This window comes from Rhipicephalus microplus, chromosome 2 (assembly GCF_043290135.1).
Source record: "Rhipicephalus microplus isolate Deutch F79 chromosome 2, USDA_Rmic, whole genome shotgun sequence".
Classification (NCBI taxonomy): Eukaryota; Metazoa; Arthropoda; class Arachnida; order Ixodida; family Ixodidae; genus Rhipicephalus; species Rhipicephalus microplus.
Genome location: NC_134701.1, coordinates 300,793,275 through 300,818,242, shown reverse-complemented (window position 1 = coordinate 300,818,242; position 24,968 = coordinate 300,793,275). Strand labels below are relative to the sequence as shown.

General features: G+C 49.0%; 1 protein-coding gene across 1 annotated transcript in view; it reads left to right on the top strand.

The window, feature by feature from the left end:
• LOC142783843 (bridge-like lipid transfer protein family member 1) overlaps window positions 1-24,968 on the top strand; it is a 91,385-nt gene that overhangs the window by 37,990 nt on the left and 28,427 nt on the right. Inside the window, exon 3 of the mRNA XM_075882525.1 lies at window positions 2,577-2,720. Within this exon, the coding sequence (XP_075738640.1) occupies window positions 2,577-2,720 (144 nt within the window). The remainder of the gene's footprint in view (window positions 1-2,576; window positions 2,721-24,968) is intronic.

Here is a 24,968-nt window from a genome sequence, read left to right as displayed (position 1 = left end):
ATGCAAGTGGGCACGGCGACAGTGGTGGTGGCTACTTTGAATGCTGCGGCGACAAGGGGGGGCACCGGCTGCACCTACGGCAGAGGGCCAACTGCAGAAGGGCACAGATTGGGACCCACCGTCCTAGCCTTCTTCGACGATTACCAAAATATTCTCATGTTGCAGTCTCTGTCATTCAGGGGTCCTCTTAAGGAGAGGAGGATGTGGGGGAGCACGCGCGCCCAGCCTCTCTTTCCTTTTCTACGGCAGCGCGAAAGCCTAGCTGTGGAAACACACCCATGGCCAGCGCTCGTGATTCCCCCTTTTTCAACGCGCGGGCACGCGAAATGGGTTTCCCCTTCCTCAGTGAGAAAAAGGTTGGGGAGAGGAAAACCGGGTCGGTGGACAAAAATAGCGTGCGGACAGCTGCACGAGCTCTCTCTGACACCGGCCTTGGAAGAAGGAGGTCGAACCCGTAACCCCCGTGCGAGCTGAGGACGACAATGACCAAGGAGTAAGCGTCTACCCTTGTTTTCTGTACTATCTCCTCGCGACGTTTGCGCGTTATTGCTAACGCCTAGCAATAAAGTGTCGTTATCTTGACTTAGCCTGCTGCCTTATTCGCACGAACCCGTGTAGCTACAGTGAGACGAGCTACGAATAGGGGTCGTTAATCGTGCACGGTACGACTGTGTGCAGCTGGAACATTAGTTAGGCTTCTGCATCAGCCGTACATAGGATGGAGCCCCTACATGTTTGAGCTGTTAGCAGAGCTGTAAAGAAAGGGAAAGAAGACAACCACCTGTTTTTAGCATGAAGCCACTAGGATAGTCGTACGGACTTCTCAGAAAGAAAAGCCTCTTAGTTGCCGAAAAATTCGTCCTGGTCCGGGGTTTAAATTCGGGATCAACGCTTTTTCTGGGCTGCCGCTCTGGCAATTGAGCTAACCAGGAAGGTAGCAATTGACAATGCAAGGACTAATTCACCAACAACTCGAAGCACATGGACACAAGTATTGCAATGAATTCTGTGGAAACCACCAAGGTGGTAGAAGGGTTAAGAGAAGAAAGAAAGACAACCCCCAGTTGAAGCCTCAAGGAAATCCGTACGGACTTCTCAGAAAAAAAAAAAAAGCCTCCTAGATGCCGACAAATTCATCCTTGTCCTAGGTTCTAACGTAGGACCAACGCTTTTCCGGTGCGATCGCTCTGGCAGTTTAGCAAACCAGGAAGCTAGCAATCGACAGTGCAAGGGCGAATTCACCAACTTGAAGCACGTGGACACGAAGTATTGCAAATGAATTTTGTGGAAACCTGCATGGTGTCGGAAGGGTTAAGAGAGGGAAAGAAGACAACCACCCTTTTGTAGCACGAAGCCACAAAGAAATACGTACGGACTTCTCAGAAAGAAAAGCCTCTTAGTTGCCAAAAAATTCATCCTGGTCCGAAGTTTGAACCCGGAACCAACACCTCTCCGGGGTGGTCGCTCTACCGATTGAGCTAACCAGGAAGCTGGCAACTGACAGCGCAAGGGTGAAATCACTGGCAACTCGAGGCACATAGACACTAGTATTGCAAATGAGTTCTGTGGATAGCTGCAAGGTGGCAGAAGGGTTAAGAATATGAAAGAAGGGGCAACTAAGAGGCCTTTTTTTTTTTCGGAGAAGTCTGTACAGATTTTTTTGTGGCTTCGTGCTACAAACGGGTGGATGTCTCCTTGTTGATAGTGTCATTTCTCATTACAAATGGTTGGAATTACAATGTTGTTTCAAACAAAGCGTTTGTCTAGTTTTTGTTTATAAGTAATGACTTGTGTAAAACTGTGAAACATTAACACAAACAGTACAACCAAACTGATCAATTTGAACTGTGTAAATGTGTTGCGGGCCTACTGTCTTGACGCCTGCTGCTGAAAATTGTTGGCATGTAGAACAAGAATGGCTGAAGCAGTGAGTCTTTGCAGTGAATTCAAGCATGACGTTTTTTTTTTTAGTCACTTCTTGCTCAGCATAAAGGTCTAAAAGCGAGCAAGGATGGGATAGAGATATGCCTAACTTTGAGTGTGATGTGGTTCTTTATAATGCTTGGATTTGTGAACAGATGTGATTACAGAGTATACAACACATTTATATAGTAGTGGTAAAGGAACTTGGATGGTGGTGTTCTGGTTCAGTGCACCTGAGTACACTGAAGTAGTGGCAGTAGCAAACGTTTTTCTTTTGTCCAAAACGGCCTTTAAGGAGGACCTGTCTTCGTTCTCGGGCCTAAATAGTCCTAAATATTCTGGAGGCTTGTGTTTTTGTGGCAGCAGTAGTCAGAATTATTTTGACAGAGTTTAGAATCGAGTGCTCTATGAAGTATAATAAAAGAAGCCAAACAGGTTTGCAAAAATTTTGCACACTGTTTTTTCATGATAGGTAAGTGTGCAGGCGAAAGCCAAACCGCTGGCTCATAGCAGATAAACTGATGATTATGTGTGGGCTGTCAAAGGAACTTTTGAGAAGTATAGTTCTGAAAAACATAATCTTTGCCCACATTGGCTTGCCAGTGTTTTTTAACTGGCATGATTTGTAAGAAAGTTTTGGAATGTTGTTGCAGGGTCTGTGTCCCTGTCGGTGCTCTCGGGGAAGCTGATGTTCCGAGATTTTGCCTATGCCACCCCAGATTACACCGTGCGAGCTCAGGATGGCTGGCTGGTCTTTCGTTGGTGGATTCCCTATGTCAAAAAGGAGTTTCCTCGCAGTATGTGCTCATTTGTCTCACCTGAATGCTTCGTATAAAAAAAAACTAGGATTAGTCTGGAAACGGAATGGCAATGGGGGAAGTGGTTCCTGCCAGTACGTGTGCATGGAAAAAAAAGAAGCAAATATGAGTGAATACAATGAGACAGGACAGCAGCTTTGTGTACACGATCTCTCCAGGACGAAATATTCAAAGAAGGCGCAAATGGTTCATCAGTAGGGAATTGTGTGCCTGAAAAAAGAAAGCAACAAAAGTAATGCTATTTTCTAAAGTTACTTAAAAACTAAAGTTACTTAAAAATTGTGCAGTTTTGCTTGCTGATAGAAATCTTCCCTCTGCAGCCACGCTGTCATCACACAGGTAGCAGCAGCAAGCTTCTCTCTTGAGATCAAACTGTGTCTCATTCTCACGAGGTGCGTTACGAGCAAAACACTGGGCTTAGGTTAAGATTGCCATTTTTGTTGACATCCTCAGCCTCACCTTAGGTGACCTGCTTCTGTCTTATCCTACTGCATGGATAAGACCTTGTGGTGCCCCTTAGTGCATAAGATAAATTATCTTTAGCTACAGACGTTTACTATGTAGGCGCACAGCGTCAATACCTAAAGTGTCCCTGTGAGGTGGTGTGAGAACTGAAAGACAACACCTACACCTTCTGTTTGCTCATTCTCTCGCTTAACAAGTGTCTTGCTGCTGGTTAATATGTGTGCATTTACAAATAAGCTGATGAAATGTGGGTGCATTTGGTCAAGCACTTAATTTACAATTGAATGTTTTTATAAACATGGTAGTGGCCTCAGATTCGGGAAACACTAGGGCACTCACGATTCCCGACATAACAAGCTGCGAGGTGTGCGAGCGGCTGCATTCCAGCAAATAATACCGTTTCATGGTCAAGATTGCATGAAATCAAGATATTTTAGCTTTCTTCAGCTTCGCAGAGAATTTTTAATGAATTTCAGTGGCTGTACCATGGTAGAAGACGACTGCCCTGCTCTTTGCTGCACGTGACGTCACACATGCCATGAAAAAAGGGCAGTCGCCTGCCCAAGCATGCAGGGTTTGCAGCCAAGAACTTCTAGAGCTTGCTTTGCACTGGAATATTATTTTACTGTCACTCTTCATATCTGTATAGGCATAACAGACCGTCTACATCTAGCTTTTCTTGAAACCACACATTGTTAGGTGGTGGTGTCATGGCCCCTTTAACACTTTGATGACCATGCCCATTCCTATTGTTTGTAGGCTGACAATGCATCAAGGGGAGATGCTGCTTGAAAAAGAAGTTTTTGATCTGTAGCCTTGGGCAATGAAAGCTTTGCTGTCTACATAGGTTTTTATGCTGATTTTAAATATGCAATCAGTTGTATGGTTTTCATTTCTTGCCATGACAATGTGTAATATATAGCCCTTATTGAGTGCACTTTTTCTGCCACTAAACTTCTATTTTTATATTCTATGTCTCTGGCTAATGTTGCTCCTTATTAACTGTAAAATGCAAATGACTAACAAGAAAGTGTGTATAAGACATTTTAATGAACAAGGCAAGTTGTAATGTGAGGAGTTTTAAAGCGCTCTGCGTATAATAATTGCTTGAAGTTCATAATACAGCTGAACCCCTTTATAAGAGGCATGATCCGGGCAGCAATTCTTGTCTTTCATTTGAAATGTCTTATAAGCAAGGTACCTTGTATGCATTTTCTTATCAACCATATTTTACTGTGGGCACACTGGTCTCTCTTATACACATTTGTCTCTTAAGCTCTAATCGCATGCACGTGATTTCTTAGCGGCAGCGACAAACTTGCTCCATCGCGCTGTTGCGTCGCAATGGCTGCAGCCGCATGCCGGCGACAAAAGTGTCTTTGTTGCTTGAATGAAAACTATCGCGTGCATACCCGTAGAGTGGGAATAGAAGTTTAAAGGTTGGTCGATGACAACATGCCAAATTTATTACTGTCTTTTGTGGCATAAGGAAGTCACAAAAGCGTTCCACGACCTTCTTTTTTCGCTATCTGGTTTAACCGTGACAGGCTGCCCAGAAGCGTACGCTGTGATGGCTACGACGCACTTTGCATGACGATTTGGCATTGCAGCAAGTGCCCCAATTGTCACAAGTTACCGCTAAGACATCAAAACAAACCTTTGATAACAAGATTTATGACAATATTGACGCAAGGTAGGCTGGCAACTATAGTAGCCAGCCTCTGAAGAGGACAACGAAGTAGTTCTGTGTGCGCGTGCTCTGGTGTTCGCGTTTCTGGCCCTTGGGTTACGAAAGTAAACGCCCTATTTCGTACCTGCGTGCCTGTGTCATTGTGACGTTTTCTGGTTGAAGTGCTGGGTACGGTAGGTGATACGATCCCCAGAGAGCACCCCTGACGCAAGTCCATCGAGTATCTCAGCCGAGCTTACCCCTGTGCACGTACGTTCCAGCCGTCGTCTCCAGGGACTCGAGCCACAGCACGGTTTGCTGCCTGAACGTCAGAGGACTATGAATCAAACACCGCCTAACGTCACCGCGCCAGCACCAGCGCACCTGGTTATCAACCAGCCCAAGACGCCGAAGACATTTCACGGAGCTGCTTTTGAAGATGCCGACGACTGGCTCGAGCATTTCAACTGGGTCGCCGTCATCAACGATTGGACCCCAGAGCGTAAGCTACGCTATGTGTACTGCTTCCTGGAGGACTCCGCGAAAACGTGGTTTGAGAACCATGAAGCAGCGCTTACGTCATGGGATGAGTTTCAACGGCAGTTCCTCAAGGCATTTGCCAGAGAGGACAGGAAAGAGACAGCGGAGCGTGCTATAGAGGCAAGGGTTCAAGGCCCTAACGAAAGGGTGACGACCTACGTAGAAAACATGGATCGGCTTTTCAAGCGTGCGGAGCCCTCTATGTCCGAATCCAAGAAAGTTCGCCACCTAATGCGTGATGTTAAGAGATTTTTGCCGGCCTGATTCGAAACCCGCCTGCGACACTTGCGGAGTTCCATGAAGAAGCCACTGCCACGGAGAGGGCCCTTCAACAGCGTGCCAGGCAGTATAACCGTGGTGTAAACCCAAATGAGGTCACTTCTGTCACTCTCGGCAATGACATCAACGCGTTACGAGTGCTTATCAGAGCTCTCATTAAGGAAGAGCTACAAAAGATGCAGGTGACTGCTTCACCTGCAGAGCAGCTCTCCATTGCGGAGATGGTACGCGCCGAGCTACGGCAAGCCATTCACGCTCCCCAACCATCCGAGGCGCCACAACAGAGGCACTGCGTCGAGATGAGCTACGCGGAAGCAGTGCGACGTCCTCCATCGTGCAGTTCAACCAGCGTATTTTACCCCAATGAGCGACACGCTCAGCAAATGGAGGTAGGCTTCCGCCCTCGCAGCTCACCGTTGATCGCCGAAGCAAGACCGAGAAAGAGTGACATCTGGCGTACACCCGACCACAGGCGGGGAAGCCGGACACGTCTACCGAACATGTCCATACCGTCGTGTGGGTCTCCGTGGATTTTCGCCTAATGCCCCTTGTCCACGACCTGGCGAGCCGCCACAGGAAATAGAGAGTTTCATCTCGAATCGTCGCAGTATCGAACATCGGTCATAAGAGCCTCGCTCGTCGTCGCCTGCTCGCTACAGGTCACTGAGCCCAGCCTATTCACGCGGCGCTCCAAGACGTCGTTCACCCAGTCCTGCAAGTCAGGAAAACTGAGTTCAGCGACCTCCGGAGGCGAGGCCGCTGACGCTGACTCTACGGAAGATCCTCCACTACGACGACAGCGACAGCAGCAAAAAGATGTACAGACGCAGTCAAACGTGATGCGAAAAGTGGTGACATCAAACATTGCGTTAACTGTGGACGACGAAGAAGTAATGGCGCTAATTGACACTGGAGCAGACACTTCCTTTATGAGCATGGGTCTTGCCTGCAGGCTGAAGAAGGTTTCTGCCCAGTGGGCTGGGCCGCTTTTGCCTGCAGGCTGAAGAAGGTTTCTGCCCAGTGGGCTGGGTCGCAGATACGTACGGCAGGAGGCCATCTTCTTACTCCGGTGGGGCGGTGCACAGCGCGAGTCAGTATTCACGGATTTACATATCTCGGAGATTTTGTAATACTGCTGAGTTGCTCGAGGGACCTAATTCTTGGACTGGACTTTCTGCGTGATAATGGAGCCGTGATTGATTTGCAACAGTCGCAAGTGACGTTTTCTACGGCACACGCTTTAGCGCGCAACTCTCACGGCAGTTACGTCAATGCTTTGAGAATTGTTGACGATGACGTCACGTTACCGCCGAAGAGTAGCGTGTTCATCTTGGTAGCCTGCGACGTTTTTGACGAATTCAATGACTATGAAGGTATTGCAGAGGCAAATATCCCGCTGCTGCTCAAACCAAACATTATGCATAGCCAGATGCCTTGTTCGGTTAGAGAATAAACGCTCTCGAGTTCTGCTGACCAACTTCAGCAATGAGTTTCAGCACGTTCCTAGAGGGACTACTGTCGCTTTCCTCAGTGAAATCGCCGACTTTTTCGATATCAGCACATTGGATACGACTTCACCGCATGCAAAAGCTTGTGCTGACCTGGGAAGCCGCATTCATGTTAATCCAGACTTGCTGGATTCGCAAAAAGAGCGGCTGCTAAACCTTGTGAGGGAATTCTCGGACTGCTTCTCCACAGCATCGAAAGTTCAGCGTACCACCGTTACAAAACACCGCATTGTTACAAAAGAGTCGGCGCGGCCTCTTGCCAACATCCATACCGTGTGTCCCCGAAGGAAAGAGAGGTGATTAAGCGTCAAGTTCAAGAAATGCTGCATGATGACGTCATCCAACCCTCGACAAGTCCGTGGGCGTCACCTGTTGTCTTAGTAAAAAAAAAGACAACACATTACGCTTCTGCGTCGACTATCGACGGCTTAACAGTGTCACGAAACACGACGTTTACCTCCTGCCACGGATTGATGACGCCTTAGACCGTCTACGCCACGCCCAGTTCTTTACATCACTAGATCTCAAGTCAGGGTACTGGCAAATTGAAGTTGACGAGGGCGACCGTGAGAAAACCGCGTTCGTGACGCCTGACGGGCTCTACGAATTTAAAGTGCTGCCTTTCGGTCTCTGTTCCGCTCCCGCCACGTTTCAACGCATGACGGATACTGTACTAGCTGGACTAAAGTGGCAGACGTGTCTTGTATACTTGGATGATGTCGTTGTGTTTTCAACCACATTTGACGAGCATCTTTCAAGGCTAAAAAGTGTCCTCACTGCAATAAGGAGAGCGAACCTTACTATCAAGCCCGAAAAGTGCTACTTCGGCTATCAGGAACTCAAGTTTCTCGGCCACGTGGTTAGCCCGGGGGGTGTTCGACCAGATCCGGAGAAGTTGGCTGCCGTTGCCTATTTCCCTCGTCCTGGAGACAAAAAGGCTGTTCAGCGATTCCTTGGACTCTGTGGGTACTACTGCCGTTTTGTCGAAGGATTTTCGAAAATTGCGGAACCTCTTACAAGACTGACACGGCCAGATGTACCTTTCGTATGGACGGAAGAACAACAACAAGCCTTCGTAGAGCTGCGCAATCAACTGCAGACAGCTCCAGTGCTGGCACATTTCGGCGACACTGCCGACACCGAGATCCACACAGACGCCAGCAGCGTGGGAATCGGAGCCATTCTAGTTCAATGGCAGAACGGCGCAGAGCGTGTGATCGCTTACGCGAGCCGCAGTCTCACAAAAGCAGAGGCTAATTACTCTACCACCGAAAAAGAGTGCCTAGCAGTCGTTTGGGCCATTAGCAAGTTTCGACCCTACCTATACGGCTGGCCATTTCGAGCGGTAAGTGACCACCATTCGCTCTGTTGGCTTGTCAATCTACGGGATCCATTAGGCCGCCTCGCCCGCTGGAGCCTCCGCCTTCAAGAGTACGACATAACGGTGGTCTACCGATCAGGACATAAGCATACAGATGCTGACTGCCTGTCTTGTGCTCGTATTTCCCCGACGTCATCTGACACTGAACAAAGATTTACCGTTTCTTGGCATCGTCGATGTGGTGCGGATGGCTGAGCTTCAACGTGAGGACACTGAGCTACTTCCTGTCATCCAGCATCTTCAAGGAGAAGACGTTATCGTCCCACGCCGACTCTCGCGTGGTTTGACTACGTATTGCCTGCGGAACAATGTTCTCTACAAGAGAAATCTTGAGAGCAGCCAGGAAACTTTCCTCCTCGGCGTTCCAATGGCACTGCGTGAGGATGTTTTGCAGGCGTGCCACGACGATCCTTCGGCCGGTCACTTAGGCTTTGCTAGGACATTAGCGCGCATCCGACAGAAGTACTACTGGCCACAGCTGTATTCGTCCGTTCAGCGCTATGTCCGCACCTGCCGTGACTGTCAGAGGCGTAAAGTTCCACCCGCAAAGCCCGCCAGTTTCCTCCAACCTTTAGATCCACCTCGAGCACCATTTCAGCAAGTAGGAATGGATCTTCTTGGTCCCTTTTCTACGTCATCCTCAGAAAATAAGTGGATAATTGTCGCGGCCGACTATCTGACTCGCTATGCAGAAACCAAAGCTGTGCCTAAGGGAACTGCAGTTGAAGTCGCCAGATTCTTTGTCCACGACATTGTTTTGCGCCATGGTGCACCTGCTGTTCTCATAACCGATCGCGGAGCAGCATTTACGGCAGAGTTATTGCAACAAGTCACCAAGCTGACGCACACCAACCACCAGAAAACAACAGCTTATCATCCCCAAACGAACGGCTTGACGGAGAGGTTAAACAAAACATTGGCCGACATGCTATCTATGCTATCTGTGTAGATGTAGAGCACAAAACGTGGGAGGAAATTTTGCTGTACGTCACGTTTGCTTATAACACCGCTGTGCAAGAGACCACAGACCTAACACCATTCGAGCTTGTTTATGGCCGTCGCGTCACAACACCGTTAGACGCTATGCTCCCCACAGACCAGGACAACAGCGGAAATGACAGCGTTTACGACTTCATTGAGAAAGCCGAGGGAGCCCGCCAGCTTGCACGGAACCGCATTCGCGCGCAGCAAGATATCGACGCTCGCCGTTACAACCAAGGCCGAAGGAGCGTCCACTATCAACCAGGTGACTATGTATGGGTGTGGACACCAGTTCGACAACGTGGGCTTTCGGAGAAGCTATTGCGGCGCTACTTTGGCCCTTACGAAGTTGTGCGCTGCCTCAGTGACGTGAATTACGAGGTAGTTTCCCAAAGCTCTGACACCAGTTTGAACCGAAGACGTCGACGTCCAGAAGTAGTCCATGTAGTACGGATGAAACCGTACCACGCCCGCGATTTATGAACCCTTCGAACTTTTTCCTTATTATCCACAACAGCGTAGGTTTTTTTTTCATTGACGTGGTCATTTTTTTTTCTTTCATGGCCACCTCTAGCATTTCAGTCAATCGACCGGGACGGTCGCCCTTGAAAGGGGGGAATTGACGCAAGGTAGGCTGGCAACTATAGTAGCCAGCCTCTGAAGAGGACAACGAAGTAGTTCTGTGTGCGCGTGCTCTAGTGTTCACGTTTCTGGCCCTTTGGTTACGAAAGTAAACGCCCTATTTTGTACCTTCCTGCCTGTGTCTTTGTGACAATATACGGCCCCTCTCTCACTCTTCACGTGAAATGACAATGTGAAAAAGGTAGTAGATACCTTGCATTCTTTGATGTATGCATGGATAACAAGCATCGAGAGCAATGATACAATAGAAGCGAGGACTGGGGGTTCAGCCACGTTTCTGGATATTGCCACACTGGCTTCCGGGCGTCAAGCGATCTTTTATAGTTTTTCACAAACACTCGATGCAACAAGCGGCGGCGATGAATGAGCCTCTGTGACAGCAAACCTTGTCGCTGTCGTTTGTCGCTGCCACGAGGAAATCGCATGCATGCGGTTAGGGCTTTATATCAGTGCTTCTTTAAAGGAGGTTTGACTTAATTATATACATGTTATCACATTTTAACGGAGCAAGATAATTGCACTTTGCACATGGTAATGAATAATTTGGGAAACATTTCATTCAGGTCTGGTCATCAGTAGCACCAAAAACATGTCCAAACTTGAGTTGCTCAAATTGAATCCTGAGAAAAATGCATTTTAATTGTAGGCATGAAAGCTCATCCATGTGTCAAAGATATGCTTTTAAAAGAATTTCTTTCATCGTGAAAGCCTGGAAATCATGGTTATTTTGAGCATGTGACTTTGGTGAATTCCTCATGCAAAATGCAATGGAAAGCAGTCAGGGAAAAATAACCAGGGGACTCTTAGACATTGAGCTCTTAGTTTTTAATAGCCATCCTGGGCTCTTCAAAAACCAAGTGCAACGAAATGTTGCACTCTGTAAAAAGTCAATAAATAGGTAGGCTAGTCAGAGGGAACGTTGCCTGCCAAATGTTACCTTCGAAACACCGGTGCTTGCATTATAAAAAATGCCATGCCTGCACGGAAGGTGCAGCACAGTCAAGAGAAAGCTAGAAGAGCGGCTTTTCAGAGCCTCTTCTAAACACTTATTGGGTAACTGCTGCAAGCACACTTGCTGGGTACCCACTACGGCATTAATAATAATAATTCCTGAGTAGTAGGCCCCCATTTGCTATGCTATCTTTCGTCATTCTTCTGAAAAGTGTGGTATCTGCTAAACACTTGCAAGGCATTTTTCGCCAATTGCTCATGCAGTGGCTGACGACGATGAGGAATTATGCCTGAAGTGGGTATGCGCCACAGTTAATAAGTGATCAAGAACAAGCTTTTGTAATGGGCTAGAGCATTGAATGACCATCTCGTTACGCTATTCGCATTGTGTGACGCTTGGTTGTTCTTTTGCTGTATTAAAATGCTTTATTACTCATATTAACGCGATTTTTTTCCCATCATCCAGCCTGTCTAAGGCAAGTTTGCGAGCAAGTCTCAAGCACTGGCATGGCTCAGTAGTAGAATACTGGGCTGGCACGCAACTGACTTGAGTTCAAGCCCCACTGTGTTCTTGGAAGTAGGTTTTTTTCTCCTATTTCGTGCGGAGTGGTTACCGACACCGGCGGCGGCGATGGCGGCTGCTCTTCAAGTACATCTAGCGGCAGCGGACAACTACGGCGCCGCATGTGACCTGAATTGTGATCTCATAACCGCTTTTACTGTAACAAAACTTGCAAACAATGCGATTTTTGAGGCCGAAACTAGAAAAAGCAACGCCATCGCGGCTGACCAGAAATGACGTAGGCTACAGCTCGGCTGATGCAAAAGAATCGTCTGCTCTTCGCTCTTCAAGTATGGGCATTGCAGCCGCAGTCCTGAACTTTCCTAGATATTAAAATACAAAAAGTTAAACTATGTGAACATGCCCTGTGAAAGAAACACGGTTCCATGTTTATAACAGTTATTCGATTCAATTTGTCTCGCAGAACATGTGTCGCTGGCCTTTTGCACACGGCGGTGTCCGGTAGCGCGGAAAATGAAAAATACTTTTAATTAAGAAATGTAAAGCCTAAATTGTGTCATTGAAACCTCCGCACATGACAGGCAGCGAGTACTGATCTGCAGTTGCTGTAACAATGCCATTGACAAGAAGACAATTAATATTACACACAGATGCACTTAATTTATTATCACCATTTATACAGAACGAGGCTATCTTGTCTTGCACATCGTACAGGGCTGAAGGGGAGGGGCAATCCTGCAAGGTGTTGGAAAAATAGGAGTAGAAAATTGGAATACATCAATACTTGCTAGGGCTATGTGCGTATACTTGCGTAAAACCATTTGAATCCCATCTACTCCAACGACAGGTACGTTTTCCTTAATTTAGCAACAATGCAGCTGGGCAAGACGACGTGGTTTCATGACCCAAGGCGGCCGTAGGCCCACTACACAAACTGCCTGTAGGCAGTGTACTTGTATCAACTTGTAAAAAAAAAAAAAAATCGAAGAGAACAGCCAGACAAGACAACAGCTGATAAACACTTATATGGAATAATTCATCCCTTATGCATTTCATCCGACGACGTCATGAAATCGTTGGTGGTAGTGCTGCAGCTTCCCATCTTTCACCTCCAAAATGAACGGAGTCAGGCAGTACCTTACCAACTGGGGTTTCTCTGTGATGCATGCCTGCTTCTGTTGTATTTTGGCTGCAACGACAGTTTTTTCTGTACAACAGATGCACTCCATACATGTTTCCATTGCGACGCACTAATGGCAGCGGCACCTGAAACCAAATAAACGTGAAATGTATTTCGCCGATGGATCGCACGTGTGTGTGCATACTTACCACTCGGTGTTCAGCATTCTGCTAGCGTCCGGACTTTGTTTTGGTGACGAGTGCTGTGACTGCTCGGCATCTACTGCTTTCCTTTTTGGCTCATATAAATAAGGTTTCACGCCAAGCGAGTTTGGCACCGTGTCATCGGGTGTGTCATCAAACTCTGGCTTGCTGGTGTCAGACATCCCGCTGCCCTCGTTGTCATGCACACACAAAAAAAACGTAGTGCATTCGTGGGCGAGTGACATGTTGCGACAGTCACTGTAGAAATGAATGAAAAAAACTAGTGCTGCTTTGGGTCTTGATTTTTCAGATAAAAATTTTCTGCTGAATGGTGCACAGCTTTCCAACTGTTTTTTTTTCTTTTCTCTTCATATAACCACGAAGGTACCCCTCAAAAACTTTCTAGAATTTCATTTACTGTTTCGGTATCTTTTCTAGAACTTTTTAGCTTTTGCATAAGCACTTGCCATGCCAGACAAAAGTTGGCTATTTTTAATACTTTATTTATTGAAGTGAAATCTTATAGCAGGCAAAGCTAGTGCTAAAGAGGTGTCCTGCGAAGCTTAATATTTTTTTTTACTATTGCAAAATACCTTCAAGAAGCCCTTGTGACAGTAACAGTTCATAAAAAAGTAAAAGGGCATTTTCATAGATGCTTTCAATGACAAAATGCAGCGTGCACAACAGAAAATATTCCTTGAGGATTGCGCATTTGATGTCTGCAGAATGAATGTCCTTTTCTATGCAAAATCAAATGACAAGCAGGTGAGAAACATGCTTGGTAGAACGGCCAAGGAATTCAACAATAGCTAGCTGTATCAGCTACAGCGCAGGAAAACTAGCTATGGCTATCGGCAATATCTGGGACCTATGAAATATTGAACTTGTCAGAATCAAAAGCCAGTTTTGCCATTTGTTTGCATATATGTCGCAACTATAGAGTCTCTCAGAATTACCTAGAGGGAAGTGTGGTGCCACTGTTTATGCAAATTTCTTATTGGCTCCGTTGGAGCGCTGGGAATGACTGTATATGTGTCTGCGACGCTTGTGTTGGCTGGTGTTCAGCGAGGCTTCGGCTCAAAAGTGAATACAACTGCATTTATAAAGCTTCTCTCAAACAAAACGTTTATAAGCAGATCTCATTTACCCGTATCATATTCTAAAATAAAAGTCCACTTATCTTGAGGGCACAACCAAACGGCAGAGGAAAGAAACAGATGACATAAACGTGGCGGAAGGAACGCTCGATTTGTCATCTGCCTTCGAGGTGACGTGTGTAATTGGTGCAGTCTGTTGCCTGAATAGAAGTATGATGTTTGGCAGAAATATTAAAATTGTATGTAAACGGAATTTTTGAGCATTATTTTTTAAACGTAATATCGAACGAGATTCGAGATTAAGCTGCCTCTATTTTGTTCGCGTTGTTCTCGCTGTCCTCACATCGTGCCGGTGCCAGCATTCACAACGCTTGGTGTGTTTTCAGTGTATCGTTTTATAGAGCAGTTCCAGTGGTGCGATGCAGTGTATCGTGGTAAGGATAGATGGTCCATGCTAGCCTCTTGAAATATGCAAGCATATAGGCATTTATTCCACAGAAACAGGCTGTACAATACAGAGAATCTCGAAACGAAACGACACAACACCATATGCTTGCACGATCAGGCATGGGCATATAATGCGAATGTAACCTTGCGTGCACATGACGTGTTGATGCGTCTACGTTGTGTGATCTTCCTTCTCTGAGTTGTTTCGATACTGAAGAGGGTATACAAGGAACTCGGTGTGAAAGTCTACACATGGTGAGTGGCAAAGGTTTCAAGCTCACCTCCTCGCATCATGCTTTCGGCGGTTTCTAATAAACCAATTTAAAAATTCTCACGGTGCAAAGCTTTTTATTGGGTAGGCAACAAGTTACAGTGCGTAAGTAAAATTTCTCATGTCACCTAGTGAATGACCGTTTAAGAAGTAAATGACAAACAAAACAAAAACCACGTGGGCATCTTTTTCTTTGTATCTACACTGTGATTCCCCCTGATGACACTCCACGATTTCGCATTCGTTCTCCATGATCCTGTGGCTGCACAGAAACACATCCTGGTCCCTACGCATGCGTGGAAAAGCCGGGGAGATGCCGAGTAGACGACGCGATGCGGATGAATAATTGTGTGGAGGGCAATCAGCCTTCCTATTGGCTAAGATGCCTTGTAGCATTGGCAGTGCTGAAAATAACTTATGAAATGGAGTATGGGTTGCATCCCACTGAGTTTAGAAAGCTCAGTTTTGCCTGGTAACATGAACACCGGTCTCCAGCTGAAATTTGAGGTTAACTAGCGTTCATATGAGCACTGATGTTCAAAATAGGCATTTATAGGCACTTATACGAATTTAAGCACAAACATCCAGAATAGTAATTTATAGGCATTATAAAAACACCATAAAAGCTCTTCTTAATCTCTAATTCATGCTCATATCTCAAAGTGACGCGATAAGAACGCAAGAAACAAAATAGGCATTTGCCTGTAATTCGGTCTCTACTCTCCAGAGTACGTGTCGCTACATTCAAAGGCAGCCGATTAGTCAAGCTGCAGAGCGTAGTTCATTACTGGCGTGGAACAGCGGGGATCAGTAGACAAGAAGCTGGTCTCCTTGTTCTGTACAGCTTCAGAAACATGGAAGTGAAACATTAAGGATGCATGCTGAAATGACCTCTGAAATATGATGCTTACCACAGCTTTTCAGAAGGCCAGCTGTCAGTTTTCCTTTATTTGCTTAGTTCTTTGGAACATACGCTTGGATGCAATTTGAGGCAGTCTCTGCAATTCTGCGCCGACAGGTGGGACATGCTGTGTTGCAAATTCCGTCGGAAAGGAAAGTGTATGTATAAAACCATGAATTTAGCAATTAGACACATCAGCAATAAGCCAACCTGTGTGCTATACAAATTTTTTAGCATGCGACTATTAGGTGACATTGCAACTGACATCTTAAGACGAAAAAAAAAAAGTTGCAATATCGACAACTGTGTCGAAAATTGATGGTAGTACAAAAGGGTGGTAAGCCAATTTCAACTCAAGTCTGTGCTCCTGGAAGCTGCTAAGTAAAGCACTTAAGTAACAAAGGAGAGCCACCCCCAGATATCTTATTTCATGCACAGCGCACCTTATTACTAAAACTGATAGACGTGTTTATACGCTGCTTACCGTTCACATCAGCCGTCCCAAAGTCTGTGGCATTGAAAGAACTGCTCGCATTACTGTCTCCCGCCTCTGTTTTGCTCGGGCTACTGTTCGTCAGCTGGGCTACTGTTCGTCAGCTCCGTCCCTTCGGCATTGATCACTGGCGAGCGCATGCCACCGTCAGCCTGGTTTTTGTCAAGCGTCTCGGAAGTCGTCGACGGCGTATACTGTTCGTCGGAAGCAAAGGCAACTTTGGCACTTGCCGGTGCATTCCTTACTACCTAGGCATTGTTACTAAGAATTGCTACGTACGTTGGAGTGTGTGGTGATCTGAGGCGCGCCTGCGACCATTTCGCGGGCATTCCGCCACACGGCCACACCCTTTTACTTTCCTGCTCTGTCAACACCACGTGGCGATAGATGGCGCCACGTGCGGGCACGGCACGCGGTACGCGCGCGCCGAGGGACTGCTCTTTTGCTCCGTGGACAGCGCCGGGTAAGCACGTGTTTTCCTTCGTCCGCGTCCCCTTTGGGAATCGCGGACGGTAGCCTGCTTGGGGTGCCTTGGGCACCTCACCTCGGCAGGCGTGTTTACTTGAGTGCTAGCTTCGGAGCGTACGCTAAGCCCAGAGCAGTGCCTAGTGCTTGAAGTGGTCGTACCACAACGAGCCGCACTTGCGTTAGGCCTACGCGTACGAGGTTTGCCCTAACACTTGCGACCAGGCCCAGTGGCCCTCGTGAGAGTGCGCAGCATAGCCGCGAGGGACCTTTTCCCAACCGGCGTGTCAAAGCTCGCCATTGCCAGCTGCGACGTGCTCGCGGTTTTCCCCTTATTGTGAACGTCCGCGTGCGGGTGCCTTTGCTACTCGCGTTTCGGGAGCGGACGTTGTACTGTTGTTCGGGGTGCCGCCAGAGGCAATAAAGTGTTGTGTACTTTTACATTAGAACACTGTCTATTTGCCGCGCCGTGCTAAACGCCTTATTAGTTGAGCGCGTGCGGAGCGGTGAGCTACACGCGAGTGAACGGAGTAGCGGCCCTGTGGCTCGCTAAGCCTGAACCCGCGGTGATCGTCCGTTGAAGTTAGTAGCGGTATCACCATACTGGCGCCCAACGCGGTATCAAAGGCTCATTAAGCCTTTGATTAGTCTTAGCCGAGTCAGCCCGCTTTTGCGAATCGGGCTCGCCGCGTTTGCCCGCGTTATGTCTGCTCCGCGTGAGTCCTGTCCGCTGACGCTTTTAGCAGATACCGCATTGCTCGAGAACAGTGCCAGTGCCCCCTTGAGCATCACAATCGCGCACCCTCACTTGTCACATGCCCCAGTCGGGATGACACGAGGCGCTACGTATCGGCTCCCACTGGAGAGATAGCGTGTTTTGGGTCCAGGGCCATAGCCCAACCCGAACAGTGCACAAGGGCAAATTGGACTACTACTGCTCCCTTTGGAATGCATGGCAGTTCCATGTCACAGCGCTCCGAAACGGCTCTCAGTGGAGCTTCCGGGGCGTAGATCGGCACCGCGGCCTCAGCCGTTGCCGAATTTTGCCCGCTGGCTGCTATGCAACCTAGCAGTTTGGTACCCAACGCGGTATCAAAGGCTCATTAAGCCTTTGGTTAGTCTTAGCGAGCCAGTTCGCCTGCGCGATTCAGGCTCGTCGCAACATGTCCGCTCCGTGGCATGCCGCGTTGCACAAAGAGGCTACCGCCTCTATTGACGGGCGCCCTTCGGCGCTCGCCTGTGTCGTTACCCCTTTTTGTGGTGAATACACTCCTACGTGGTAGCTGACGCGCTATCTCGTGCCCCCTGTTGTCTGCCGAGAACCTGGCTTCCTGTGCGACGGCCGCTCGCGGTGCCTTAGCACTGGCAAGTGTCGGGGGCGAAACAGCGGCGAAAAGGGGGAGTCCCCACGAGGACGACCTTGGCTGCTATCCAGAAAAGCGGCGCACCGCGTAGCGGCCGAGCGGGAGGAACTTTCCGAAGGCCACCGTGCCGAGAGCGAACCCGTGACGCCGTGCACGCGGCGGTTGCTGCGGTCCTGAGTGGGCGCGATACCAGACTCCCCCATTTGGGAGAATGGGAGTTGCTTTCGGCAGCGAAGAGCTACTGAAGGCTCAGCAGAGCGATTCCGTTTCGAGCCTCGGAGGGACGGAGCGCCGTATACGCTGCTTGCTTTGCGGCGGGCGCCGTTAAACCGTCTTGAGAGGCGCGCCGTTACGCTGCTTGTTCTGCGGCGGGCGCGATTAGGGGGCTGAAACAGCGTGTGTGGCTGAGTCCCCGGCGGATTCATTTTGCTGGACCATGACGGGCTCCTGCTGAAGTATATAGCCACTGACGACGAGTCCATAGACCCGTTTAAGGTGGTTATGCCCAAAAGTCTGAGAGCCGCACTGTTGCGAGCCTCTCATGACGAGCCCATTGCCGGTCACCTGAGTAGCTCTAAAGTTTTTGCGAAACTGAGCAAGGTTGTGACTTGGCTTGGCGTGAAGCGTGACATTTTTCGCTATTGCCGTTCCTGCCACGTCTGTCAAACGGTGAAATCAAGGGGTGGCAAGCCGCCCGGCTTGATGAAACCGACTGTCAGTGAGCGTCTGTGGCAAGTAGCAACCTGCGATCTAATGGGGCCGTTCCCCAGGAGTAAGCAGGGGTTCATACATCTGATGGTAGTTGTTGATCATTTTTCCAAATGGGTGGAGCTGTTTCCGCGGCGGAAAGTGACAGCGCAAGCGGTGCTAGAGAGGCTACAGGAACTGCTTTGTCGGTTCGGCTTTCCGAAAAGATTGATCACGGACAATGCGTCGTATTTCACCGCTCGGGTGTTTGGTGATACGTGCCGTTCCCTGGGAATAGATCACAGCACCACTTCGCCCTACCATCCCCAGTCCAATTTGACGGAGCGAACCAATCGTACGCTCAAACCGATGTTGGCGGCCTTTGCCGAAAGTCAGAAGGACTGGGCAGACCATTTGAGTGAACTCCCGTTTGCAATCCGAACCTCCGAGAGTCGCTCTACTGGTTTCTCTCCCGCCTTCCTTAATTTCGGAAGGGAGTTGGCAAATCCGGTGACCAGTGTCATGCAATGCCAGCTCGGAGACGAGGAAGAACCGGCAGACTGTTCTGCTTATGCTTCCACACTTCGGGACAGGCTTTGTCGAGCTCTCAGTAGAGCGAGGCAAAGTTTGGCATCAGCCGGGGCCGAGCAAAAGGCCCAGTACGACCGAAAACGTCACCATCTTTCATTTAAGGTGGGTGACCTCGCCCTGAAGTGCAACCACGCTCTCAGCGACGCGAGCAAGGGTTTCTCAACTTCGCTCGCTCCAAAGTGGCTTGGTCCGTACCGAGTGGAAAAAGCTTGGACTCCACTCGCGTACCTGCTGAAAGACCCGCTTTCGGGAAAACTCAGCCGTGCCCATATCGCAGACCTGAAAGCCTGCGTCGAGGTCTGACGAGCCTGCGCCTGCGCCCAGTGGCTCTTCGCGCAAGCAACGGTGCACACCGGGCGCGGCGGACCGCATTCGGACCACGCACCGGTATAATCTGAGGAAGCGGTCACCTTAGTGATTTCGCGCCGGACGGCGGGCTTATTTCCGCAACCGAAGGCCCTCATTTTAACTTTCTAGCCTCAGTTAGCTAACTTCTTTACAGCCAGTGCTTGCAAAGAAGTCTGTTCCGCCCAGTTACTGCTGCTGATTGTCATTTGAGTGTTGTTGTTTACTTGATGTTTTTTTTTCGTGTTCTCATTTTTTTTTTCTTCTCGCTGGAGGAGGGGATTGTGAATTGGTGCTTTAGCGTGGGGAGAGGGACAAATGACACTCTGCGCTTCCCTTGCGGCGCGCGTTTGGAGAGACCCGACCATCGGAGGTGTGTGTGTGTGTGCGTGTGGCGACAACTTAGGAAGTCACCGACCCCTACACCACTTTGGACTCTGGAGGTGTTCGCAGACCTGCACGAGGCCAGCTGTCGCAGACGCTGTGCACGACTCGACCAACGCCGCAGGACGCCTCGCAGCCAATGGATTTGGCGACCATTATTCCAGCAGAAGGGCCGGCTGTCGCAGCGAGGTCCATCCGAACCTCCACCGAGGCGACGTTCGTCGGATTCGCAGGGCTGTCGTCAACATCGACGAGATGAAGGTGAGCCCGTTCCTCGCATGAAGGCCTCAACCAGAACCCTCCCCTTGAACTCTCGCATCCACGCAATCAGCCAAGTCAGACATTACGTGATGCTGCCCCTCCGAGCCGTGGACGCGCTCTTGCGTGAGCATCATGAACTCCTGTTACCCCTCTTCCGCGGAGCCATTGTATTTGTAGAGTGTATTCTTGTGTTGTTTTTTTTCTTCAGCAGCAGTTGCAGAGCGAGGCTGAGGCTAGCTGTTGCCCATTGCATGACGCCTTTGCATGCATGGGCGACGACCGGCTGCCTTTGCAGACCGGTATATAGGGTGAAATAAGGAGAGGAGGATTTGGGGATCTGAGGCGCGCCTGCGACCATTTCCCGGGCATTCCGCCACACGGCCACACCCTTTTGCTTTCCTGCTCTGTCAACACCACGTGGCGATAGATGGCGCCGCTTGCGGGCACGGCACGCGGTACGCGCGCGCCGAGGGACTGCTCTTTTGCTCCGTGGACAGCGCCGGGTAAGCACGTGTTTTCTTTCGTCCGCGTCCCCTTTGGGAATCGCGGACGGTAGCCTGCCTGGGGTGCCTTGGGCACCTCACCTCGGCAGGCGTGTTTACTTGAGTGCTAGCTTCGGAGCGTACGCTAAGCCCAGAGCGGTGCCTAGTGCTTGAAGTGGTCGTACCACAACGAGCCGCACTTGCGTTAGGCCTACGCGTACGAGGTTTGCCCTAACACTCGCGACCAGGCCCAGTGGCCCTCGTGAGAGTGCGCAGCATAGCCGCGAGGGACCTTTTCCCGACCGGCGTGTCAAAGCTCGCCATTGCCAGCTGCGACGTGCTCGCGGTTTTCCCCTTATTGTGAACGTCCGCGTGCGGGTGCCTTTGCTACTCGCGTTTCGGGAGCGGACGTTGTACTGTTGTTCGGGGTGCCGCCAGAGGCAATAAAGTGTTGTGTACTTTTACATTAGAACACTGTCTATTTGCCGCGCCGTGCTAAACGCCTTATTAGTTGAGCGCGTGCGGAGCGGTGCGCTACACGCGAGTGAACGGAGTAGCGGCCCTGTGGCTCGCTAAGCCTGAACCCGCGGTGATCGTCCGCTGCAGTTAGGAGCGGGGTCACCGTAAGTGTCACACTATGATAGTGTTACACCCCCGCGGCCAGCACCCCCGCGGCCAGCACCCCCGCGGCCAGCACTCGCGACTCCCCCTTTCCTTGGCGTGCGGAACGGGTTTCCTCTTCCTCAGCGAGAAAAGGTATTATTCTCGTCAGGGAGACAGAAACCCGATCAGTGAACAAAACTAGCGTGCAGACGGCCGCACGCTCTCTCTGACACTGGCCTAGAAAAAAGGAGGTCGGACCTGCAAACCCCCTGCGAGCCGAGGACAACAACGACAAAGAAGTAAGCGTCTACCCTTGTTTTCTGTGGTATCTCCTCCCGACATTTACACGTCATTTCCAATGTATAGCAATAAAGTGTAACAATAAAGCATCATCGGCAATGTATAGCACTCATAATGGACACTGCTTCCCCGACATGAATAGGTCGGGGAGGCAGCACGGCATTGTGGGGACGACCGGGACTGATGATGAGCAGGGGACGGTGACCGGTCGTAGCGAGGCCTGCTCAGAGGTGCTGCAGCAGCGGAAAATGTGGTCGGCGTTGATGGAGAAAGTGATGGGGACGACTGGCGGACAGAAGTGGCGTGATACTAAGGTGCATAATGGGACGGTGGAGCCCAGCAGCTGCGGCAGTGACGTGCGATATGACCAACGCGTCGACAGTTAAAACATATGGGCCTGTCATCAAGGGTACGCCATTCGGACGGATTGCGTTGTATGCGAGGAGCAGAAGGGGGACGATAAGAAGGCTCAGCAGAGTATACGGCAGGAACAGGATGTAGGCCGACATTCGATAGCTCTTGACGAACGACGGCTTGTATCAAAGAGATCGTGGTCGGGGAAGGCGCAGGCGTCGGTAATGGCATTGCTAGCGGGGTTGCTGCCTCGACCTCTCGAGGACACCAAGAAGTGGCCGCTGTGTTCGGAAGGCGCACAATGCTTTGGGCTACGCGGCGGGCTTTAGCTTGTTCGAGACGTCGGCATTCTTTAAGGATGGTGTCGATGCTCGTGGTTAACTTTTCGTCTTCCGACATGCACTGGTCGACCTTGGAACAAAGGGCCAAGACGTCAAGAATGTAGGAGACATATGATTTTGTAGAAGACTGGGCCCGTGTGGCAAGAACCTTCTTTGCTGCGAGCTGACGAACAAATAAATCGCCAAAAAGGTCGCGGATCTTTTTTTTTTTTTTGATAAGATCCCAGCTCGTTATTTCGGCTTCGTGTCTTTCAAACTATGTTTGGGGAGTGCTGTCCAGGTAGAAAAGCACGTTGGCGAGCATGAGCGTGGGATCCCAGCGGTGAGTAGCACTGACGCGATCATACGGGCTCAGCCAAGTGTCAAGATCAATCTTACCATCACCGGAGAAAGTGCCGGGATCTCGGATGTTTGGGAGTGTGACGTAGGTGCTGGCTTGGACTGATAAGGGTGGCCTAGAGAAAGTACCAGCAGTTGAAGCAGTGGAAGGGTCGCTGATGGTGCGACCGCTGCGCGTCTCCATCTAGGTACAGGGGGTCGTCTTCCTCCACCAATAATGTTACGAGTAACTTCTTTAATAATCTATTTAGAACGCACAGAACTCGATGAGCAAGATGGCACCAGTGCAGCATCAAACGAAAACTCAATTCATCCTTCTCTTTCATGCAGCAGTGTTTAGCAGCTGTTATGTATCAATATTATTCCACAAAAATGTAAATGTAGGCTTGCATTAAAGGTACGCGTTAAAGAGGCGCTGCCTTCATATGACAATCATCCTATTCTAGTAAGCTCGTCCTGAATAATTTTTCTGTGCGCTCATGAAACCATTACGCAGTTTCCCGGTCATAAGCGTTTTTGAGCGGTTTGGTTTTTCTATTTACAATTTTGTCTCAGAAATGACGTGTACTGCTAGTTGGCACGGCTGCGCATATGCGCACTGACGTTTTCGGGGACTTGGCTTGGCTCGTGTGTTGAGCCAAGTCACTGGCGCAACACCATTGGGCACAGGTGCACGCAACACTGTACAATTAGAGAGAAGTTGTATAGAGCCACATTGTCTCATTGTAACTGCTTTGTATTTTCAAAAATATTTGAAATGCTCAGAACATGGAGTAAGATAAAACAGGAGCACAGACTCCACTTGTCTGGAAGGGACACACATTGCAATGCCGCTTCATGGTTTGCGGTTCGTCTCCCAGGGGGCACTACGAATGGAGGGAAGCGGCAGAGGAGAAATACTGCTCTCGAGCAGAGCCACGAGTGGGGGCTTTGTCGTTGCTATAGCAACGGCACGGACGCGTGCTTGGCCACGTCCAGGGGTCTGCTCGCCTATCTGTTTTGTCGTCTGCTCCGCCCATGCCTTACATCTGCTGCCAATACTTTCCTGTAAAGTTGCTGTTTGCAGATCGACGCTATGAGAAAAAATAAGCCAAATGTATCGTTTAATTTTTTTTATTCGAAATATGCCAAAAGCCTGACACCTTGTGGGGGTGCTGACACCCCGTGTAAAGGTGTTTGCGCCGCGTGGCGCACGTGTCTCGCACAGAAGCTATATTTCGGCGGTGACAACAGTCGGACGATAGGTGGCGTTGTGTTCACGTTGAGTACCACTGTTGGTAGAGTGGTAGGGTGGCGGTGACCCCTGGCGGAAGGCAGGCCTTGCTGGCGGGTGAGAGTTGAGCAAGCCTCTTCTGCGCGTGGCGGCTGCCGCGAACAGTTGTCTCTAGCGTGGGTCCTCGGCGCGGGGCACCGCGGGCCTGCGCGTCGGGGGCCCTCGTGGTAAGTCAAGCATTGGCGACGCCACCTTGGGTGTGTTAGTGTGTGTTTGGCATGTTTTGGAGTGTATGGAAATTGTGTGTAAGAAAGTCTTACGTGTTGATAACGACTGATGTATCGATTCGGCGGACGATATCGTCAGTTCAGTTCAGTTTATTCATTCATTCAAAATACAAAATTCGTAGAATGTAGTATGCAGACGGGGGTCCCAAAGTCAAGCTACTGCAGTGGGACCCTCGGTTAACAATAACAATAAAATTATTAATTATAACAGCTGTAAAATACGCAACACAAGTGAAAAGTAAACAGTGAACTTACATAAAATAACATCAAATAAACAAAAAAGGCAGTCAGAATGCGACAAAAGAACAATAGTAATAAGTTATACTAGTAAAACATATTCACGCCTTAAAGCAATAACGTAAATTTGCAAAGACTTTTCAATTCCATGCCCGGATACATAAGAATCGTTAAGTAATCATCGTTGTCAACCTAGTTATGCAAGATGAAGTTTTTAAGATCACGTTTGAATGCATGAAAAGATGATGATGATTTTAGTGTATAGGGCAGGTTATTCCACAATTTAATGACCACGAAGGCGGACGTCATTTTGCCATAATTGGTGTTACATTTAGGTAAAAGGAAGTTGTGACTGTGGGCAAATCTAGTGCTATTGGTGTTAGTGAGTAAACTAGCATTGATTAAATCAAACACAAGCTGTTTGTTAAGTTGTTTATATAAACAACAATGTGATATATAGTTGTTTATATATAGTTGTTTATATAACAAGTTGTGCCACGTGC